General features: G+C 41.6%; 3 protein-coding genes across 4 annotated transcripts; all 3 read left to right on the forward strand.

Annotated features, from left to right (window-relative positions):
• Positions 1-40: 40 nt before the first annotated feature.
• Positions 41-3,653, forward strand: LOC147207169 (retinal cone rhodopsin-sensitive cGMP 3',5'-cyclic phosphodiesterase subunit gamma-like). Of its 2 annotated transcripts, XM_086106349.1 has the most exons (5): positions 68-208; positions 1,618-1,624; positions 2,923-3,031; positions 3,110-3,144; positions 3,222-3,653. In XM_086106349.1, exons 1-5 carry the CDS (start codon positions 83-85, stop codon positions 3,296-3,298), a joined length of 354 nt encoding a protein of 117 aa, XP_085962475.1. In that variant the 5' UTR covers positions 68-82; the 3' UTR covers positions 3,299-3,653. The 2 variants fall into 2 exon arrangements, with proteins under 2 accessions (XP_085962474.1, XP_085962475.1); XM_086106348.1 differs by lacking the exon at positions 1,618-1,624 and having other exon boundaries at positions 41-208.
• A 7,901-nt stretch (positions 3,654-11,554) lies between these two features.
• On the forward strand, positions 11,555-12,065 carry LOC147207170 (retinal cone rhodopsin-sensitive cGMP 3',5'-cyclic phosphodiesterase subunit gamma-like). The gene is made up of 3 exons (XM_086106764.1): positions 11,555-11,661; positions 11,746-11,783; positions 11,868-12,065. Exons 1-3 carry the CDS (start codon positions 11,555-11,557, stop codon positions 11,942-11,944), a joined length of 222 nt encoding a protein of 73 aa, XP_085962890.1. The 3' UTR covers positions 11,945-12,065.
• Positions 12,066-15,567: 3,502 nt separating this feature from the next.
• guca1g (guanylate cyclase activator 1g) lies at positions 15,568-20,712 on the forward strand. Its single transcript, XM_086107977.1, has 4 exons — positions 15,568-15,894; positions 15,989-16,138; positions 16,604-16,700; positions 18,127-20,712. Exons 1-4 carry the CDS (start codon positions 15,628-15,630, stop codon positions 18,246-18,248), a joined length of 636 nt encoding a protein of 211 aa, XP_085964103.1. The 5' UTR covers positions 15,568-15,627; the 3' UTR covers positions 18,249-20,712.
• Positions 20,713-23,438: the final 2,726 nt, after the last annotated feature.

Below are 23,438 nucleotides of genomic sequence, written 5' to 3' on the forward strand. Positions count from 1 at the left end.
AAGATAATCCCTCATGATAATATCCCTGCCTCAGCTCTCTTAACGGCTTTGTGGATGACCACGATATAAAGGGGACGGCACAATGAAAGCACAGAACAGGGAGTGCAAAAAGAAAGAGAAAATTACCTTTGTTTTGCATCTTTTTCTTCTCAGGCCTTCGAGACTGCGTCTTCTTCTGGATTCAACCAAACCCCAAACTGACATACAGGTTAGGCTCCTGCTGGCACCATACATTGTCTTATGAGTTGTACTGAAGTTTGGAGTGACTTGAAATTTAATCACAGATCAATAATTGACCTATCCCAGTCGATACATAGTGGAGGGGCATCGGACTTATGACTCGTCAGGTCAACACTTTAAATGCTGGGTTGTTTTCCGAACCTACGGGTTAATTATTTTGACACATCAGACTGATTTGAAGATTGGATTTGGGCAGGCTCAAGAGGTGAAAATCGTCGACACTTTGGACAGGTTTACATTTTGAAGTTTAAGGACTATACCAGTGGTCCTGAACTACAAATGCTGTAGGTCCACTTATTTTTTTAAAAAGACCAAGGTCCGGTCCCATGCACGGCGGTCATGGGGAGCAGGGCTATATGCCCATTGAGTAGGGTCAAGCCAAGCTTATACAAATCAACACTCCTCACAACCAACCAATAATGGGGTGCATGAAAATAACAATTACTCACTTTGCCAGTACACATCAAATAATGAGAGGTACTGTATTGTGTTTAGGCACAGGAACTATTTTGTTTTGTTAAGTTGTGCCTGCTTAATAATAGAAATAGCCCTTTTAGGGAAATGAGACATTTTTACTTTAACTTTGTTAAACAGTAGTTGTCTTTTTTTCCCATAATTTAATAAAAACAAAACAAAATACTCATTTTAATATTTTGACTCTTCACCAGAGCTACCGTCTTTAGGCATATTAGACACATTGGCTTGGTGCTCGACAGAGGTAGAATGAAAGCATACTTGTCAGTCCATTCTTCATTGAAACGCCGATTTTCACTGTCCACCTTTCTCTTTGGAGTAAATTTAGAGGACGCCATTGTGATGTTCATTTACCATGTTGCGGTGTTCTGCTGTTAAACAGCAAGATCCCCCGGGTAGACGGGAGAAAAACTGCACACAATCGAAACCTCCCGCGATTGTCTCGTCTAATTGTCTGTGTGCGGCTCTCCTGGGCTGAAGCTGTGAGCACATTGTGGCGTCGCGCATGCGTCTGTTTCTTGACACAATCATCCATTTTGAATGCGTGTGTATTGGGAAAGACACGTGCTGACGCTTATGTGTGGGCACACCTTAAATTCAGAGGAGCCAATCAGCGCATCGTTATCGCCGACATGCCCTGCTCAGCCAGGGTCTCCAGTTAGTCAAACATAAAACAACACACAGTCGCGCTGCTGCGGTCCTCTGCAATACATCTGTGAGTGCACGCAAAGAATACAACGGATAATTTTAACAAGCGATCGCGGTAATGCGCAGATTATAGTCCACAAATATAAAATGTATAACGTAAAAATCACTTTATAAATTATTATTTTATAAAATTTGCCGAGGGTCCGGACAGAGGAGGTCGGCGGTCCGGTAGTGGATCGCGGTCCGCCAGTTGAGGCAGGGGGTACTATACATTTAGGACTCTATTTTCATAGATAGCGCACGTGTGCTTGGCGTAAAAACTGGAGCATCTGGATTTTGGTGGCAGGGAAAGTCTGGTTTACTGTTTTTGAGAATTTGGCAGACCGCATTGCTCCATGCTGGGCATTCCAGTGGACTGAGGGTGTTTTCTTTTTCATGTCTTCAACACACCTGATATTTTGGCAGATTTGATCGAAGCGCAGGCAGACATACTCTGAGCTCCACAGACGTGTGTGGTGGATGTAATTGTATTTCATGAATAAATATGATAACAGAGTACATCAAATCCTCTGAATCACTATACAAATCAATTCATTGAGTGCATTATTATTATCGCCTTTTAATTACCGGTAATAAAAGCACTCTGTCTTGCTGTGTCACTACTCTGTCTGTGTGTGTGTGTGTGTGTGTGTGTGTGTGTGTGTGTGTGTGTGTGTGTGTGTGTGTGTGTGTGTGTGTGTTGGTAGTGAAGGGTTATCACACACAGACGCACGATTGTGGTGGAAGATGAAGTGCACACTTCACAGTGACCACCCTTTTTTCCACAAGGGGGGATCTTGCAGTTTCTATAACGTACTTTTTGTGCATCTTATTTCCTATCTGGACTCCAGCGGATGTGTTTATACTTTCGCTGTGTAGACCGCGTGCTTTGCCTGCGCTGAAATTAAAAGGAATTAGAGGATCCGTTTCCTTCGCTTTTTGGGGATTCCGTGCAAGCATCCCTTTCTAACTTCACTGGTCTACGAAAATACCAAAAGAAATCTCCATCCATACGTGCACAGTTAGCCTTCACACTAAACTTGAACTGGAGTTGAAAATAGCGCCCTGAATGTAACATTATTAGAAAACGTTGAGGGCGGCTGGGTGGCTCAGTGGGTGACACTGCTGACTTTGGACACTGTGGTTGGGGTTCATATCCTGGTCAACATGGAGAACCCCCCCACTCACCACCAACACCCACAGTAAATGGCTTTGTTGCACGCATAAGGAGGACATCCAGTGTTTAAAAACTGCCAAACATACAAATGACTTGCTGTGACAACCCCTGACACGACTTCTTAGAAAAACTTGTTTGTAAAATGGTTTGGTACACTCTATTTTTAGAACAGCTTTTTACAGGAATATACTGTAATAGTGAACAAACGTGGGCATCTACTGTATACCGAAATAACGGCAGCCGTGTATTCACTTGGTCCTATTTTATTACAAAAGTGTGTTCCATTCATTAAATGTTTTACTGTAATTTGTTGGAAATAATGCAGTAATTTATTGATTTCCTAGAAATGAATGCAGCGGCGGAACCAGAGGGCGCCAATGCCAATCCTCCCAAGTCAAAGGAGAAGGAGACAAGACTGTTTAAGAGCAAGGCTCCCAAAGCTGGACAGAAGGAGTAAGTTGACAGTCAACACAAGTCCTGGGTCATTACAATGTTAACTTATTAAATTATATGGTGAAATCTTCTTCTTAGATTTGATGATGTTCCTGGGATGGATGGCATCAGAGGTACCTGTCACTGGATTAAGTAAGTAGCGAGAAAGCCCAAACACTGTTTGAACATGTGTTTTTTCGCTTTGCTTTAGATGCAGAAGTCATCTGCCCCTGGGAGGCTTTTTGGGACATGGAGCTGAGTGATCTGGCCCAGTTTGGGATTGTCTAAACACTGTGCCACCAAAACGCAATTCATTCAGATTGATTGTTCTTTTGAATGTTTGCTGGAAAGCTGGTTGGGTCTTAAATGGGAACAGCTGATACTGTGACATGGAAGAAGATCTTGAGGTGTAACATTTCACATTTTGCGCCGCTTGCTACAGCTTCAACATTAAGAATCTTTTTTTTTTCTAGTCACTTTTAGGAGTATAGTACCTTGTTGTCCTTCTTTAGCCCAGCATTTGTAAAAGTGTAACACACTGTACTCCTGCTTGGGTTGTATACACATAAAATGTAAATCTATGCTTGTGTGCTGTTTAATGTTAACTAATGTTACAAATATAATAAATTCATATTTGAATAACCTTTTCTGTGACATTCACTTTTTATTTGTTTGATGTGGATACGTGAACCATTTTCAGTGGGAGTGTTTCAGCACCCTCTGGACTGAGAAAATATGCCCATTTTCATGGATGTACAGTATATGCCATTATTTTTCTCGTATGGTTTGAATCAAACATCCATGCAGTCATTCCAAAACTTATAGTGCCAGAGCCCAATTTGAGTCCTTAAAAATCCTCTGAAGCCAACCAAAATGTCAACATATGAGAGTCAATAATTCCCAGAGCGGCGTCCCGGTTGTCCAGTGGTTAGCGCATCAACCTCACAGTGCAGAGGTTCAATTCCAGCTCCGGCCTCCCTGTGTGGAGTTTGCACGTTCTCCCCGGGCCTGCGTGCGTTTTCACCGGGTACTCCGGTTTCCTCCCACATTCCAAAAACATGCATGGCAGGCTGATTGAACATTCTAAATTGTCCCTAGGTGTGAGTGTGAGTCCTCTCTGTGTGCCCTGTGATTGGCTGGCAACTAGTTCAGGGTGTCCCCCGCCTAATGCCCGTAGACAGCTGGGATAGGCTGCAGCACCCCCCGAGACCCTTGTGAGGATAAGCGGATCGGAAAATGAATGAATGAATAATTCCCAGAGCAGTGAATCAATTTATGAAATCTCTGTTCCATAAATATTCCTAAATCTACTGTCTGATACTGATACTACATAACAGTTATCTAAAATGTCTGATCTTGATTTAAATACTCCCTAAAAGTTACATAAATACTGAGTAAATCAACTGACGAGGTCTGCTTAGTTACATATATACAGATCTGGATTGAAAGTGGACAGGAATATTCCTCTTGCTAAAATACAGTATATACTGTATTTAACCAGAATGAGCATACATGAACATGGAGATCTATCAGCGCGATTCACTCATCCTCACAAGGCTTGGGGGTGTGCTGGTGCCTATGCCAGCTGTCTTCGAGCAGTACACCCTGAATTGGTTTCCAGCCAATCGTAGGGCACACATGGACAGACAACCACTAATCACACCTCGGGACAATTTCGAGTGTTCAATCAACCTACCATGCATGCTTTTGGAATGTGACAGGAAACCGGAGTACCCAGAGAAAACCCACAGAGGCACGGGGAGAACATATACAAACTCCACACTGCCCGGAATTGTTTCTTGACCTCTGACAGACTCCTTGTTCTGTCTCATCCATGTCAATCTTGTCTATGTTCCTCTGAACCGGTTGTAACTGGGAAGTGAATTCCTTGTGTGTTTCTTGCATACATGGCCAATAAATCTAATTCTGTTTCTGAACTGTGAGGCGGATACACTCACCAGGTTACACCGTGTCACAGACATAACCTCATTCTAGCTTTTCTTCCACTCAACAATTTAACTCTCCTTCCTTTATCCAACTACTGCACAAAGTACAATATTCAATGTGTTTGGAAAACTGCAATATCCATAGACTTTGCAAAATCACAGCACATTCTTCTCAGCCATGGTGCCTCCCTGACAAACGTATTGTAATATAAAAAATAATGAATAAGAAGATACAGAAGGACACCTGATTCCTCACACTTTCTTTCTTTCCTTTTCTTTAGTCCTCTTGCACTTCATGGCGCGTAGAGCCAAACATTGCAACCAGGTCTCTCCATCTGGGTCTATTGTGGGTAAGATGTTGAGCTTGTGCCAGGGTCACATTGCAGGCCTCAAGGTCCAGGTCTATTACATCCAGCCAGCGAGTGTGGGGGGGCACCTCTGGGTCGTCTCCAGCCAGCTTGCTGGGGGTTGAAGGCCAAGATGGTGCGGGTTGGGTGTTCCTGGGGCAGGCGGATGACATGGCTATACCATCGCACTCGGCACATTACTGTGAGACGAGAGGCTGGTGGCTGTTTGGTTTTGTCTCTTAAAGCCTGATTTGTGATGTGCTGGGTCCACGAGATACATTCAATCCTCCTGAGGGCCCTGGAGTCAAAGCCATCAAGCCTGGCCGCTAGAATGTTATTCAGTGGCCAGGTTTCGGAGCCGTACAGGAGGACGGAGATGACTGAGGCATTGTAGACTTTGTTGCCCGGTATATGTGCCGGTGGCACCACAGCGGTCTCCACAAGGGCTGCATGACAGAGGCTGCAAGGGCGCAGCAACAGTCCACCTCTGTTTTGAGGTCTCCATTGTTAGTCACTGTCAAGCCGAGATATTGAAATTCCTCACAGTAGTACTCACTAAAGTCACTAAACAAATAACTAGATTACAGAACACACAGGAAAGAGGGGGAGACTGTCTGTCATGAACATTGTGAAATACTTCGTGGGAGGATTCAAATTCACATTTTTGTCTGAGGGAGATTTCTGTTTTAGGTTTGTGACCGCTAAAAATGAAAATATTACGATTTGTTGTATACTCTGTGCTGTCAACAGAGTTTTGACAGTGGCTTCATTAAGATAACAAAAACAAACAAAAAAAAGCAGGAGGTTACTATTAAAAGCAACCGGATGTCATTTGTATCTTAAACGGGGTTGTCGGTATCTGCTGAATGTAATCATTACAGTAACTTGTAATCTACATTTGTTACCTTTACAAAAAGTAATCACTCAAGTGACTAAGTTACGTTTCAAGTCAAGTGCAGCAACACTGTCATCAATTGATTGCTGTCAAAATGGACCTAAACTAGATTTTGGTTGGTACTGTGTACGCACATGGCAACTCTGATCCCAGGAATGCTCTTGTGCCCAAATTTCCTGGAAATGTTGGTCCACTATAAGAGCTCAAAGAGTAAAGGTTCCATTAAACCTGTAGATCACAGGTGTCAAACTCAAGGCCCGGGGGTCACATCTGGCCCACCACATCATTTTATGTGGCCCACGAAAGCAGCTCAAACATGTCAACTTCCATGATCCTTTCTAAAATGTCTACCAAAATGTCAAATTCTCATATGTAATAAATAAGAGATCTATTCTAAGGATTTTCTTGCTACCAAACCCCTCATGATAGTAACTAAAACAATAGTTGAATTAACAGTTATTCATGACTTCTTTATATGGTTTCAGTCATAACAGCCCTCCAAGTGAAACGGTCACTAAAATGTGGCCCTCACCAAAAATGAGTTTGACACCCCTGCTGTAATAATAATAATACATTTTATTAGATCATAAGAAATGGGACCCGTGTCCAAAGAAAATTACGCTTTTTTTGTGTGTGTGTGTAGTTATGAAAGCAATCTTTTTATAACCTCTGTCTTTAAAGTGGCATATTTTGAGACAGCCGTATAGATAATCCAGCTCAAGTCAGTTAAGGGTAGGACCTTCGTGACATCACACTTTTCACATTGCGTAATGCATGGGCATGACCTACCAGTATATAAAATACTTTTTGTTCAAAAATATATTTTGGGTTGAAGAAATTTCTTTTCAAGCCATTGTACAGCATAGCACCAAACAACTGAGGAGCCATAGCGAGGAACACGAAGAGGGCCTTAGTCCAAGAAAATGTGATTTTATTTTAGTTGTGTAGGGTTTCAAACTAGATTTAGTACTTGTCAATCTTTCAACATCATGAGAAAGTCTACAATTTTGACTGACTGAATTACTTCGTCGTTATTTATTTGTTCTTTCAGGGTTTGCCCACAGTGGCTTATTTACCTTAAACCGAGGATAACTGGATTTGATAATTTTAAACCCCCTGTTAGGTCAACACTCAAAATACCCGTTAACACCACTCGGTGTACGACCACCAAATCTGTCACTTAAACATTGCTGGGAGGTGCTTAAACCATGGCTATAAAAGTAAGGTGAGAACATGATGAGGTGACCAATAGAGAGACTGCAAGAAGAAAGAAGGCTCAGTCTTTGTCTTGCAGCTACTTTATTGACTCTTCTCTGCAAAGAGAAATTTATTTGGAATACAGCACTCCTAAAACAACAAGTAAGTAAATTTTCCGGGGTGTTATTTTCCCATACTGATTCTTTTATGTAAACATCTGATCAAGTATTTATGTCGAATGTGGTATTTCTTAGAGTAGATAATATGATGATATACAATGTTTATTACATTAACCACAACTGGTATCAATTGTTCCTGTCTTCAGTGTTTCTCAAAAACAAATGCAACATTTCTTCTTTGATGGTAAATGTAATTTTCAAAGTAAAGTGTAGAGAGTCAAACTAAACTGCTCTATCATGGACTTGAATATGAATGAGCCAACAAATGTTGAAATTTTTTTTTTTTCAAGATTACAATTTTCGCAAGAATCAAACTTAATTTGAAAGGTATTTGTAAAGATTGTAAGCGGGACAATAAGATAAAAACAAATAGTCTGTGAGACCGTGTAAAGGAGGTTTGCGGGTAAAAATTCCAAAATATCCTATTGGAAGTGTCATTCGTTAAGACGGTGACGCAGTGATTGGGGGGGGGGGGGGTGAATATGCGAACATTTGAAACCACGCTCCACGGTGGAAAAGTTGAATTCGCTCCAACATTGCGTTGCCGCAGCCCGGTAGTCCAGTGGTTAGCACGTCAACTTCACAGTGCAGAGGTACCGGGTTCAATTCCAGCTCCGGCCTCCCTGTGTGGAGTTTGCATGTTTTCCCCGGGCCTGCGTGGGTTTTCTCCGGGTGTTCCGGTTTCCTCCCACGTTCCAAAAACATGCATGGCAGGCTGATTGAACACACTAAATTGTCCCTAGATGTGTGTGTGAGCGCGCATGGTTGTTCGTCTCTGTGTGCCCTGCGATTGGCTGGCGACCGGTTCAGGGTGTCCCCCGCCTACTGCCCGATGACGGTTGGGATAGGCTCCAGCTCCCCCCGCAACCCTAGTGAGGATTAAGCGGTTCGGATAATGGATGGATGGATTGCGTTGCCATATCAAGAAATCCTGAGAGGTTTTGTTCAGTAAAGAGGCGAAATTGGTGGTTGTACAACTCCGAGAAGCTTCACTATGTCACTGCACCTGCTGACATTGCACTGAGTATCTGACACTACCTGGCCTTGAAGAACAACGGCATGCTCGACCAACCTTCCTACTCACTTGATTTAATCCCATGTTAATTTTTCCTCTTTCCCAAGATCGACCTTGCCCAAGGGATCCGTTGAGAGGATGTAGACAACATAAAGATAGCAGTGATTATGGAGCTGCCGTCTTGATGAAGGAAGAGTTCTTCTTCACTATTCCGATTACTTTAAAGTTCAAAAGCTGGAACTTGTATTTTTAAAAGATATTTTGAGATACCAGCCCAGGAACTTTTCTGACACACCTCGTATATGCAGTTAATTAATACCTCTCTGGCTGTGTCAATGAAAAATGAACATTAATGACTTCTAAAGACACTTCCAGCAGGTCTTGTCTTACAATTGGTTGCGATTCATTTGTCCATGTGGTCAGAATGTTCGATCGTTTGGTGAATAATAGATTATAATCCTTGTTCTAATCCACTTTTGTCACAGAACATGAGATGGAGCCGAGTAATCTCGTTAGAAGCAAACTTTGGCCTCTAATGCACACTAATTGTGTTGCAGCTTACTTTTGACTTCAGCACTGGCACAAATATCATTAAAATATAAAAACGTTCTCATTTGTCAAGTTTAGACTGAAGTCTGCTGGCCGCGCGGAAACAGAACCGGTTTTGTTCCTCAAAAAAAAAAAAAGAATAATAATCTCGTAAACACGGAAACGCTTCAATTAACGTGTGTGCCCACAAGACGCTGAAGGCACGATATGCTATGTCTGAAATGGTGCTGTAGCACAGCCAAAGGTGGAAAATTGAGAAGAAGCCCAAGCATAAAAGAAGAATCAGCGAATAAGAGTTAAGGCAACACGATGGCGACTATTTTCAACACAATCATGTAAGGAAAGTTTTATTTATATGGATGAGGAGGAGGAGCCTCTCCTTTGGGACGTCAGACAGGGACCTGTCGAGATGGACACATGCTTTATGAAGTGTTGATTGAGTCTTTCCTTCAAATTCTGCTGAAATAGATTCGAAACGTTGGTGCTTCAGTGAAAGCCACATGGGGACATCTACTGGATGAAAGAAGTCAAAGAAAGTTTTGTTACTAAATGAAACATTGTCTCATGCTTATCTTTCAGCCATAATAATCAAATAAATACTATATGGATCGATGTAATTTTTAAAATTAAACAGGCAATGGTGCTATATAAGATAAGATAAGATAAGATATCCTTTATTTGTCCCGCAATGGGGAAATTACAATCAGAATTCAGAAAGGAAAAACGCTGGGTAGGGAGAGGGAAAAAAAACCACGCTCGAACTATCCTCTTCCGAGGATAATTTAAGTCCAGGATAAAAAAGACCCTAGCACATGAATAAGCATTAGACAGTTACAACAAGTCACAAGACATAACATATATAAGGGGGGGGGGGGGGGGGGTGAATGGGAAGGGGGGGGTGGGTAGCGTAGGGTAACCGCGACGCGACCGACAATGACCAGCCGCACGGTCACCGTTGCGCTCCGCATCATCGAACCACGTCACGGGGGAAAAAGAATCGGAGCGATGAAGACGGTGATAACAAGGATGTGTATGCGCGTGTGGTTGTCCAGTTGTGTATGTGTATGCGTGTACAGGTCATAGCTGCTTCGTCGAGGTCTGCTCATCATGAAGACAGTCCCGGCTTATCAGTCCATGGCCGAGAAGGAGGGTGGGTGGTGGTGGGGGCCCTAGACTCCATGCGTATTTCCATCCAGGGGAAAGGCCAGATAGCGTTGTTTGTTTTGGAGAGACGGCCGCCAACAATTCCAGACAGCCTTGAGTCCTTGGTCTGTATCTCTCACTGGCGCCGATCAGCCAATCCTCAATTCCTTTTCGAAGCGAAAATTCCAACGTCTCCATGGTATTATCGATCGCGCGGAGTCGCTCCAAACCGCAACAATATTGCGGTTGAGCTCAGTCACCGCTTGAGTCTGAGTGTTGGACATTCGCGCCAAGCCATCCAGAGTGACCGGCAGCTTCTTCACTTCCAATAGAGCTGCTCCCGTCGGTTGAATTTTGCGATAGAACAGCAAGCTGCCAACACCAAACAGCAGCATACATGTTATCAAAAGTCCAATAATGTAGATGTCTTCCACGTCCTCCACGGACAGTACTGTCAGGCACACCGGTCTCCACTTTCTCCATGGATCCAGGGCGTATCCGGCAGCAAGTGTCCCCGGAGGGCAAGCAGGCTCCCCACTGCCCGCTCTTTCCGTCGAAAAAATTTTGTCAATTACATCGAGAGACCAGCCAACTAATTCCATGGTTAGTTCTTCGGTTGAAAACACGGTAGGAGGCTAGGGAAAAAAAAGACAAAGACTGCACAAGACTAAGTGGCGAGCAGGGAAAAAAAGGTGGGAGGGCAGGGGGAGCAGTGCAGAAGCGTCCGCCTTCGTCGAGAGCCAAGCAGAAAGGAGGACAGAGATGTATTTACGTGGTTTTATTTGAAAATAACTTCTCCACAATAGAGGGTTTTAGGTTGGTGCGCTTCATGGCCACTGTTTTCTTTTCTTTCTTTTTTTTTTAATGTACATCGTTCACATGACACTGACGAAGCTGGAAGACATTCGGTATGTAGTTGCAAGCCACTTCCCACAAACCTTATTTGACAGTATAAAATCAAAACCATCCATGTTTTTGAACACGTCTTTTTACAAGTCACCATTACGAATGTACAGAAGCGTGAAACTGCCAATGAGGAGTAAAATTTTGGACCGACATTTTAATTCAAATGTACTTGTGAGTATATTCAAACGTATTTGCAAGTATGTTGGAAATAATGTATTCAAAAATGTGTCAGTGTTACACTTGAGTCATTCTATAAGATGTATTCAAGTATGATGAATGTGGGGTCACAACACAAGAGACATGTTTGAATGAGCAGCTCAGTGAAATTAGGGCTTCCCTTTTCCACTTTTAATTAAAGGCTTCCAAGATGAACGCATCAGCAGGAGAACAAGGAAACAAGGCCGCTCCTCCTAAATTCAAAAAGAAGGAAACCAGACAGTTTAAGAGCAAGGCTCCCAAAGCTGGGCAGAAGGGGTAAGCTCCTCTATATTCCACATTTGGACATAATTTACACATTCATCAGCAAACATTGATGCTTACATTCTTTTCCCCAAAAAGGTTTGACAATGATGTTCCTGGGATGGAGGGACTTGGGGGTAAGTCATTTAAAAGGGGAGTCTTGAACATTTTGGGGTGTTTAGTTTAACTTTATATGATGTTTTTGTCCATCTACTCTTCAGACTCTGCAGTCATCTGTCCCTGGGAGGCATTTGGTGACATGGAACTAAGCGACCTGGCTCAGTTCGGCATTGTCTAGAATCACAAAACTGCTTTCGACGACTGGCCGACTCGAGTATATCCATAAAAGCAGCGGTACTGAACAGTGAATTCATATCTGTGGGAGAAATTGTGAAGCTCAGGTTCACAAAGAGGTTTTCTTGTCACCACTCGCCAAATTGGATTTATACTGCATCTGTGTATTTTCTGGAAAAAAGTTCTCAACTTTCTGCTATTCAAATGTTAAATCTCTACCTACGGTTTATTTATCTTGCAAATGTGCTTTTCAGTAGTTTTAATAAATGAACAGAACTTCCCTCCATACAAAAATTCTATATATGCAAATGGTCATTTAGAGAAACCAATTTTTATTTTTGCAAATGCTATTTTGACATTCCCGAAATTATATCATTTACAATACAAACAGCAAAACCTCTTGGCAACAATATCAGACAAGAAAGTATTTGTTAATACTGGAAACTATAGTTTCTTTTTCATTTTCCCCTGAAAATAAGATTGTGGAGATTACAAGTACCTGGTAACTAGCAAACAAGCCTTGCTTACCATGAAAAAACACTTGTATCAATAAGGATTGTACATTTAAATTAAAGAGGTATTAAACCACTGGGCTGATGTGTTGCTTATTTTTAATTCTATTTATTGCAGTTGGAATGAAGTTTGGTTGGGGAAAAAAAGGAAGAAAAAGTCTCCTCAGACTTTTTGAGGTCTTGTGAGGTATCTTTGATGATGGCATGACATCATGAAGAAAATGCTGAACTGCGAAAATGATGAACTACGACGTGTAAAAATAGAATTCTTGTCGTCAGTCTCTAGACAGAGGATGTGTGCAACTCCATTCGGATGGATGATACTGTTATCTAGAGCTCCGTAAAATGCATGTGATTGGCCCCAAAGCAGACACATACAAGTGTAGTACATTTACAAGGGAAAGGGAAACCGGAGAAAACCCACACAGGCACGGAGAGAACATGTAAACTCCACACAGGACGGCCAGAGCCAGAATTGAACCCACAACCGCTGCACTGTGAGTCAGACATGATGACCAGTTGATCACCAAATCGCCTTACATCCACAATGGAAAGTACAACTCAGGATGGCATCTGTGATACAAAATCCAAAATATTTGTTTTTTATATTCATGATGTGGACGCACCTTTCTCAAAGTATACACCCCCTCTATCCCACCAGGATGCCCCTTCAATATGCACATCAATCAATGTCATATTGAACAAACACCGATCAATGTGCACCGAATACATTTACGTCGACCAGTGGAATATTGGTGGAGTACAGGCACTGTGGATGCATGGTGGCCCAGCTCTCTGCATGCACCCCCACCACGCCCGTCACCAACCCAATAATGACAGGGTGCACGATGAAAAAAATTTTTTTTCAGATGTTAATTATCACAATCCGTTTAAATTGGTTTCTGCAATGTTTCAGAGGGATTGTCCCACGCTTACATTTATGAATGAAATGCCATGATGTCCACCACACATATCCTGCACCTCAATCCAATACACCAAAATCACATTACACCAGTGGTTCTCAATTATTTTCTGTCATGCCCCACCTAGGAAGAGGAAAACATCTCGCACCCCCCACCCCCGCATGACTATAATTAGTATAATTTGTCTATAAAATTGTTATAAGTACACCTTTGCATAACACTGCATCCTTATTAATGTATAAGGGAATAAAAAAGAAAGAAATATGGACCAATTTACAACAAAGAATAGCTTTAGTAACTGTAACAGAAAAGATTTAAAGTGCATCTGAAATTCAAAAATAAAATTAAATCCTTAATTTAACTGTAAATATTTTTTGACTGACCATGTCAAACCATATGATACTGATAAATTAAATTACATATAATCAATAACTGATAATGCATTCAAACTAATCACCAACATTATCTCAGGAGCACAATATTTAAAAAAACTCTAACCAGCAAAACAAAAATATATAAAATAATTTGTGCTGATTTTTTTTTTAATCAAAGATGATGTCTGGATTAATGGCTACGAGTAGCAGTCACAAAGCCGGATCATTGATGGCAATATTCGGCACGCTTTCGCTGAAAAAAATCTCAAGTGGCTTATCAGCGTGATTGGGGTGTAATGTCTTGAAGTGACGCCTTAATTTATTTGGCTTTATGTTGTCCGCTGCCAACATTTTTAGACACAGTCATTAGTCTTTCCTTGCTGCATACGCTTCGTCATATTTCCTCGTCTTAGCTTTTGGGGGACTTGAGTTTGTCTTATCTCCGTCTCTCTCCGCCTGTCGACTTCGTGTCTACTCATACTCTGTGCTGTGTGCAAAGCGCGCATGCTCAGTGCAAACAAAACACAGAGCGAATGCTCCCTTCGCACACTCTGCCAATGAGAACGCCACTGCCCCTAATGTAGTGGAGGTGCAATTGCACTTTATTCTCGGACAATAAAAAAACAAAAACAAATAAAATGCATGTTCCCTGAGGTCAAACGCACCCCCTATTTGAGAAACACTGCATTACACCAACTGCGCTACATTTGAGCTACTTTTTGTACACAAATTTGCAGATGCGCTGGGGGGCGAGGCGGAAACATCCAGTGAGGTGTAGCATATCTACCAAATTCACAAACAAGCTGAACTCAACCATATCCCCTGCACGAAAATGACGATGCACCCGTTTCTACTCTGAGAGCAGACTACCTTCTGTTACCACATTTGCAGGTGCGTCGGAAATGCAGCAACTCCATACGCCAAAATGCCCAGATGGGTGCACCAAGTCTTGAAACACACAAGACTCGATTTGCCCTGGCATGAAAATGAAGTTATGCCGACTGCACAGACGCCAGTCTACCAAATTTTCCAGATCGTGGCATTTTCATGAGACATGGTGAATGCCATAGATAGACATTTGGAAAATACTCACTCTTCAAATATCAAATAAACTTGCGCTAGCGGATTCAGAGGTTACGCTGTTCTTCGCCAGTGACATGTACTTAACTCATCTCAACATGGGTGTTTGCATTCATTTTTTGGTAAATGGGAAGTAGGAGATTTGGCAGCGTCCTCCGTCTGCTTTAAGTAAGATTGTATTGAACCTCTTTAAACAAAACACAACCGACTTTATTAATGCGTTAGTCGTAGTACTGATCCGCCTCATAGCTTTTGAGATTGCTTTTTGCCTCACGTCTGAAGTGACAGAGTTCGGAAAGTAGTTAACTATTATAGAAAGTGGACTCGCACAATTTCCATGTAAACAAAACGGCATTTTCACTGTACCGCAACACCCATATTTCACGCAAAGGCTGATGCGGTGAAGGAATACAGTGGATAGACGTTATGCTTCACTCAAATTGCGCGTGGCCATTCGTGTTGGTGTTAGTAAATTAGACGTTGAGGCTTATCGATGAGGCTCATTTACATAGACGAGGGCAATTTGTCCATCAAATATCCAATTACTTTTGTGACCTAGTGGTGGATCTGTTTAACAGCACATATAGGCATTTGATAATGAGCGATAGCTGAATTTCTGAATTATATAAACCAACCCAGGATGACAACTTGGTAAACTTCCCAGCATGCATCTTGTCAGGCAGCAATGAAGTGGTCAGTAAATTAATCCGCTTGTCCTCTTCAGAGCCTACCTGACTGCTCCCTGCAAAGAGAGAACCTGGACATGCTGTTTGACTGACTGTTGTAGTCCACGTCTTTATGACCTGGAGACATCTTAGCATTTTCAGCAGCCTTTGTTTTTTGTTTTTTTTTTCAAAACAAATCAAGGCCATGGGACAGGAGGAAAGTCACGGCGAGGAGATGGATTTAGCACAGATTCAGGAGCTGTGCATAATTTTCATGAAGGAGTGTCCAAGCGGCGCATTGCATTTACATGAGTTTAAGAGGATCTTCGGAGTACCGAGCACCTCTGCGGAGGAGTCTCTCTTCATTGAGACAATATTCCACTCATTTGACACCAATCAGGTAAAAGAAGTAAAACAAATCAAGACGTCGAATTGTTATAATCTTTGTTAATGCGCCCACCCCCCTCTTTGTAAAATCTCGGTGTTGATCACAGGACAATGCTCTCGATTTCCTGGAGTATGTTGCAGCGCTTCATTTGATCTTACGAGGGAACCTTGAGGACAGGCTCAAGTGGTCTTTCAAGATGTATGATAAGGATGGGAATGGCAAATTAGACCGGCAAGAGGTGAAACGGCTAATAAGGGTAAGCCAAATCACGAGCCCTAACCACTCTTCTGTGATTTGTGTTTTGTCATCCAAAAATATTTTGCCATTCTGTGTTATGTCATGATGAAAACGTTTCATAACGTTAATCCTTGCAAGAGTGCTTATTGAACTGCCCTCAACAGCTTACGGCTGTAAAGTCACATATGGGTCGGTTCACTTTATTGGATGAGAAGTTAGGTTAGGTATCTATATCTGGCTGGACTTTACAGTAAGCCACTAAACCCAAGTCAAATTAGCCCACCATCATATGAACTGATTTACTTGACATAAATAGTTCTGATTGTTTTAACCTTGAACATAACATTTGGTTTATTTTTGCAACATTTCAAAACTTTGGATCAGCAACAGTTATTATTAGATACTGTATAGGCCAGCAGTCCAATGTATGCTTGTGTGTGTGTGTGTGTGTGTGTGTGTGACCTGTATTACATTTATCACACAGATTCTGTACAAAATCAAGATCCAGACAATTGATGTGGATTCGACACCGTCCGAAATATGTGACAGAATTTTTGAACTGGTTGACCAGAATAGCGATGGTAAGGAATCATCGTCATTTAAAAAAGAATAGTACAAGTGATTATGCATACAGCGGTGGTGCATTCTGTGGTGGTGTTTTATTTAATTGGATTGAAAACATGTTCAATAAATTGCTGAACAAACGCATTTGAAAAAGCAGTTTTGAGGAACACACTTGTTTCATTTTCCCTCATTGACACAACCCCCCCCCCCCCCCCAAAAAATCCTAAATCATTTTATTACATTTTAAATAATTACCGTATCTTAAAAACTTGAACGTGGTCACAAAGGATTAGGACGGACTCCGATTTTTACCTGTGGCAAAAAGATAAATAGAAATCGGACTTGAACATTTTCTTCCTATGAAACTGTAAAACTATCAACAAACCACTGTTTCAAAAAAAAATCACGAATTTGTCATGTTTCCTAACCTTCCTAACCTTTATTCAACCTTTCTTGAACCTTTATTGAAAACATCATTAGATCAAAGCAAGATGAAAAGAAAAGGTGCTTCCTTTCTGACACAGGAAATTAAGGCACTGTTTTAAAGTGCGGGCGGCCCGGTGTCGAGTGGTTCGCCCGTCGATTTCAGCTGCGGCCTTCCTGTGTGGAGTTTGCATGTTCTCCCTGTGTGGGTTTTCTCCGGGTACTCTGGTTTCCTCCCACATTCCTAAAACATGCATGGCAGGCTAATTGAACACTCAAAATCGTCCCCGTGAGTGAGAGTGCGGCTGGTTGTTCGTCTCTGTGTGCCCTGCGATTGGCTGGCAACTGGTTCAGGGTGTCCCCCGCCTACTGCCCGAAGACAGCTGGATAGGCTCCAGCACGCCCCGTGACCCTTGTGAGGATAAAGTGGATCGGAAAATGGATGGATGGATGTTTTAAAGCGCATTCATCTTTTTCTCCCGCTGTTCCTAAATGATGTCATCGCACAACGGCGGATATTGGGTAATGGCAACAAAAGTCTCTAGCGTGAAACTATTTTCCCAAGGTCTACAAAGATTACAATCTTGAGCCACATGAATGAATTCTTGGGTCTGCAGGTAGTGTGTAATCTTCATTTGGAGGGGTGCCGCTGTTGAATCCCCACCACAACCCTAAACCACCAATGTCGCCTTTTTCAGGGCATGTTTGATACCTGAACTGAAGTTGAAATGGATGCCACAATGTCTTAACTATAGGCATAGTGCCATAGAAGTTTAACATTTACCCCAGGCAACCGATTAGGAGAAGTAATCTTGGCAATGAACATGTCATTCAAAATTAATTTTAATATCATTGGAATCGATACGTTACTCAAGTAAACTGTTCTTGTAATATGCTGATATTCTAGGGTTAAAATTCTGCATGTATTTGAAATAAAGACTCAAGGGACTTTCTCAATATGATGTTATGAAATCATAAGCTTCTTTGAATTGAAGTCACTTATGTGCTTGTGTCACACAGGTCAGATATCCTTAGCAGAGTTCATGGAGGGAGCTCAGAAGGATGAATGGGTAATGAACCTCTTCAAGTTGGATGTCAACGCCGCTAGCTGGGTCATCCAAAATTGTGGAAAGCGTCCGTGATCTGAGCGAGAGGATCCTCAGCTTTGGTTCAAGAGAGACAGAGATGCTGTCTTCATACTTGGACTTTATCTGCAATCTTTATCTTGAGCTTCTTCTGTGTTGAAGAGGAAGGGCAGTGAACCTTTTTTTTGGCCTCAGTTTTGCGGTCATTTGGGCTACTGGTTTGAAGGTCGCAATCCTCGCTCTCGTCCCGACTTGGCTGTGAGCTCCGAAGGCCCTTTTCTCGGGGGAGGTTTGCAGTTGAATGTAGGGCAATGAACTGTCAGTAATTGTAATTATAATTATAAATAATATGATTGCACATATAAGGAGTTCAAAGTTGATATTCTAACCGAAATCAACATTAGCTACCGCAAAGCAATTACAAATTTAGTCACAGTCTTCGTTTTATTATTTAAGTTTGTAAAATTAATTCGAATTACGCTGTACTGTGAACTGTTTTAATTGTTCTAATGACACAGTTACACGTTTCTCTTACTATGACTGGGTGCTCTGTGTTTGTAGACAAGGAGTTTAATTTTGACCCTTGTCCTCTGTTGTTTTCTTTGCTCAATTTATTTGGTGGATTTGTTTGTCTGTTTTTTTTTTTTGTTTTGTTGTCACTGTTTGGTTGTCTGGGTAAGTTTGTTTTCCATTTTCCCACCATACAGTATGTGCACACTATTTAGGGGCCGGTGCCTCCTATTGTAATCAGAACCCAATTACTTGGTGCAATCCGTGGAGCAATTATTGCAGATAATAGTGTGGTTTCCTTGTAGCGTTAGCTGCATTTCTAAAAAGCAATGATGAAACATTGTTTCTTAATTAACAACATTGTTCCGGATTTGACAAAGTGAAATCCTCAAAAGATCATTAGAAGGGTGGTAAGAATGAATGCCTTACAGGTAAATGGGAGCAAAATGGCTGGGGCTTCGAGTCTCTTAAGTCATCCTCTCACAGCTCCGAATCATGTACTGAATGGCTGAGTCATTTAAGGCTCGAAATCACCCTTGGGCGGAAATGGTTGTTTATATTGTTCTGTCAGTCCTGTGTTAATTGGTGGTTAGTCCGGTCTGCCTCTCACCTTCAACCAGCGAGAACCAGTTCGATACCTGCTGTAACTACATTGAACAGGACGAGTTGTATGGAAAACGGAAAATGGAGGGCTGAATCTTGAACCTGGCAGCAAAATGACATGAAGCGTGTACTGTACCTTGGAAACTACCTCAAAAAAATGTTTGTTTTCAATTCTCAGGCGGTTTGAAGACTGAAAATGTTGATTGTGTGAACATTCCAAACTTATTACACATTTTACCTCATTCTGTTTTTTTTGTATATCTGCAAGGCTCATCCTCCCAGCTACCTCTGCGTTCTTGCTTCTGCAGTCGTGACTCATGATATACATGTACAATAGAATTACGACAAACTACACTGTAAAAACTCATCCTCCCATGATGTTATTGTACAAAGTAACTTAACCGTAATGGGTTTTCACACATCAATAAATGTTTTCGACTGTTAAACGTATGTTCTCTTTGCAAAGGAAAAAAAAACTCGTTGAGATGAGTTTTCCAAACAAAGGGTAACATTTGAAAATGTTTCAGTTTAAGAGTAAAAGCCGGGTGTTTTAAACACTGAACTATATTAATGTGCTGCAAATATAATGCTTGCAAAAAATATGCACATTGGCATTAATATGAAGAAGTAACACCAGTTTGCTGTTTGCACAACTGTTCAGTGGCAAGAACTCATACTGTTGTATTTTAACCATTTGTAAAGGAGATCACAAATGATTTATCCAATTAACCAGCATAATGTTCCATGTTTATTTCAATCCTCTCTCAGCATCACTTTACGGTTTATGAAAGAATTGTAGAATATTTTTCAAAAGCTGAAATAATAATGGGATTTGATTCATTTGTCCCTCTCATCAAATCATTTCAGATAATTCTGTCCGCAACGATGCTTAGCTGCCATACAACAAAGCTTTGCACACAAATACCAAAGGTGGAATAATTGGAACTTGTATTTTGCCGTACGTGCAAGCGCTATATTTCAAATGAACAAGAAATTAAATGATTCAATTAGATAATGGGCCGAGCAAAGAAGGTACGCTCATTTGAAATGTACTTACATTTGCTCTTTAAAAATACCATTTCTGAAGAACAAAGTATTTTCTGCATACTTTCAGAGTTTTTTATTGTTTTGAGTGACACAAGACAAGCCACACAAATCACAAATTATTACAACTTTCACTCTAATTCTCAAATTAAAGCATTTGGTTTCCAATCTATTTCTCTGGAGAATTTTGTATCTCTCTCACACACACACACACACACACACAAATACACACACACGCACACTCACAGACACACACACACACACACACACACGACCATGCACTCGCACACATATGCATGCACGCCATGACGAGCAACAGCCTGAGCGCCTGAACATAAATGAAACCTAAAGACATAAACACACAAATCTTTTTTTTCCTCCCATTTCCTTCTCCCACTGCTCGCGGTCGACTTGGGACCAGTCTGCTCGCTCTTGGTCGATTGCGATCGACGTATTGGGAACCCCTGCCTTAAAAACAGAGGTAAATCGCTGACCAACTTAGCACTTAGCACTTTGCGCCGTTGTCTGCGCATGAGCGGTGATTCAGCCATCTGATTGGTTGCCCTCTATGTCAATCAAGTAACGGGATTGGTGACAGGCTGACGTAGTACGTTCTATGTATGAAGCACCGTTGTTTTAATGGCAGCGCCATCGCCGATGCGTTTTCGACAATTGTCGTGTGAAAGCCCGGAAGTCGCATTGAACCTGCCAAAGAGCCGCATGCGGCTCGCGAGCCGCGGGTTGGCCACCACTGCCCGAGACCAATAATCAGTGTACAATTCAACTGATTTTTTTAGTCAAACTAACTCCCTCTGTAAGGGTGGACAGAACAGACAAGCGGGATACAAACTCGACTTTCTTTTCCTTCTGTTTATTGCCCACATGCACGCATTAACATTCATCCACTACCTTCCAGACTGGCTCACTTTTTAGGTAGCAATAGCAATAATCACAGTAGTAATACAACAGGTAGTAGCAGTAGTTGTAATAGTAGCTCACAAACCATGAAGGTGGCCTGGTCCTGACGATCTGAAATTCACCAACTAAACAAAACTAAATGCGAATGGACATATACAGAGCAGAACATGGTGATTTTTAATTGGGTATTTTTCCTGCCGCTTACTTGTACACCCATCTGGTTGAAGGTTTTGTTACAATATTAAGAAAACCCCAAAATGTGTGTTCTAAAAATTGTGTGTGGGGGGGGGGGGGGGTTCTTGTCTTCCAAAAATATTGAAAAATGACAATTATGCTATGTGGCCGACAATATATAAAAGGCCTGTTTTTTGGGGTGATGGGCAGATGAAGTCCTCTGAACCCATGAAGCTGTCCATCCAACTGGTTCACAAAAATGTTTACATTTAGGTCACATTAGGATTAAGTAGAAGCGATAAGTAGTGTATAGTCGGATAAATTTGGGATATAATGCAGCACTAGGGTTGATGGGAAAGCGCAATGAGCAATGTGGTGTTTATCAGGTTGTAGAGACTGCAGTGTGGATCATTTAATATTGGAGTGTCAGTACACAGAATACAGAGTAGAGTGGAGGGAAAGAGAAAGAAGACATATTTTTAAGGAAGATGCAATATTGAATGATATGATTAGATCTCTAGGATAAAGATATATAGTTTGTGTACAGTGCGTGTGTGTCATCCTTAGTTTCTCCTGTTTCCTTGGTCTTTGACCAGCAAGCTACGGTAGATGACATTACTTGCCAAGTCCCCTTGCGATCTCCTCTACAGTAGGTGGCGGTATGTACCAAGGAAATGAAATTTGCCAAAAACTAAAAGAAGAAGAAGGTCCAGGGTAGGAGCAGTGTGGTCGGGAGTCACTGTATCAATTGAGGGGTTTATATTTGCAATGGATGGCTCTATGTCAAGAATGGGCAAAAAGGAGAGATGGACTTCGTTTGAACGCAGCTTTTTTTTTTTTTTAACGTCTGCCTCCGCAGTACCAACAAGAACACACCTTCCGGCTTCTAAAACACTTCCTTCTTTGCGCCAGCCAATCAGACGCTCTCAACATAAACATGTTTAAGTAATTATTAAAGGAAATATAATTTAGGTAACCTTAACGTGAAAGATTATACTGTAATGCTCAAACATAAAATGATACCAATGCACCAAGGAAATCAAATTCGCCAAAAACTAAAAGAAGAAGAAGGGTAGGAGCAGTGTCACTGCATGTATGTCAGAGCATATCACAGTTGCGTGGGAAATGTTAGGAATTAAGGATGATCGGAATTTAGCAGCGTTTGGTAAATGAGTTTGTTGATTAAGTGGGAAAGAATTACACAGATGTTGTGCAATTTATTCAGAAGGGTCAATGGATTTAGAAACAGGGTGTAAAGAAACAGCTGTTGTGCTAAGTGACGGGGGGAGATGAGAAGGACTAGTGATAATTGAAGTATATGTACTTTTGAATGACTTATGTATTGATAGTGGCTTTTAAGTGGATGAAGAAGTAGGAGTAGTGGTTAGTCAGGCCCTGATCTGTAGTGACTCAGCCGCTCAGTGCTATGGAGTCTTGAGATGGGAACCTCTTGATTTAGACAGGAGTTGAAAGAGAAAACGTGACAAGGTTATAACAGCAGGAAGGAAATGAGGCACACGTGTCGAATTTCCGTGGATCGCTGCACATGTGGGAATCCAGGGCACACAAAATAGTCAAACAAGCATCGTGAGAGTAAACACTGATACACTTATGAATTTATTAAAGACAGAAGGGAAGCATGTAATATGAAAGATGAGGAATGGAATCAGGAAGTAAAGGGTAGACTGTTAGACATGCTCCGAAATAAAGTGAGAAATGTGAGTCCAGGAGGCGGGAGCGGGAAGGTGGAAACAGTGGGTAGCAGACTGAGAATAGACATACAAAGCTAAACAGTACACTATTTACTTTAGGCAAACATCCGACAGGGTTGTGTGTTAGATGCCAAGAAAATGAAACAGACGAGAATGGAATGACAGGGTGCTCGAATTTTACAGAGGAAAGGAAGATGATGATTGAGGGAATGGAGATAATAGAGATGAAAAGTGAAACACTAAAGAGCATTTTCGAGTTTGGGGTATGGGGAGGGGGGAGAGAGAG

Source organism: Hippocampus guttulatus, chromosome 3 (genome assembly GCF_054856545.1).
Source record: "Hippocampus guttulatus isolate MCC_2025c chromosome 3, RoL_Hgut_1.0, whole genome shotgun sequence".
In the NCBI taxonomy this organism is placed as follows: Eukaryota; Metazoa; Chordata; class Actinopteri; order Syngnathiformes; family Syngnathidae; genus Hippocampus; species Hippocampus guttulatus.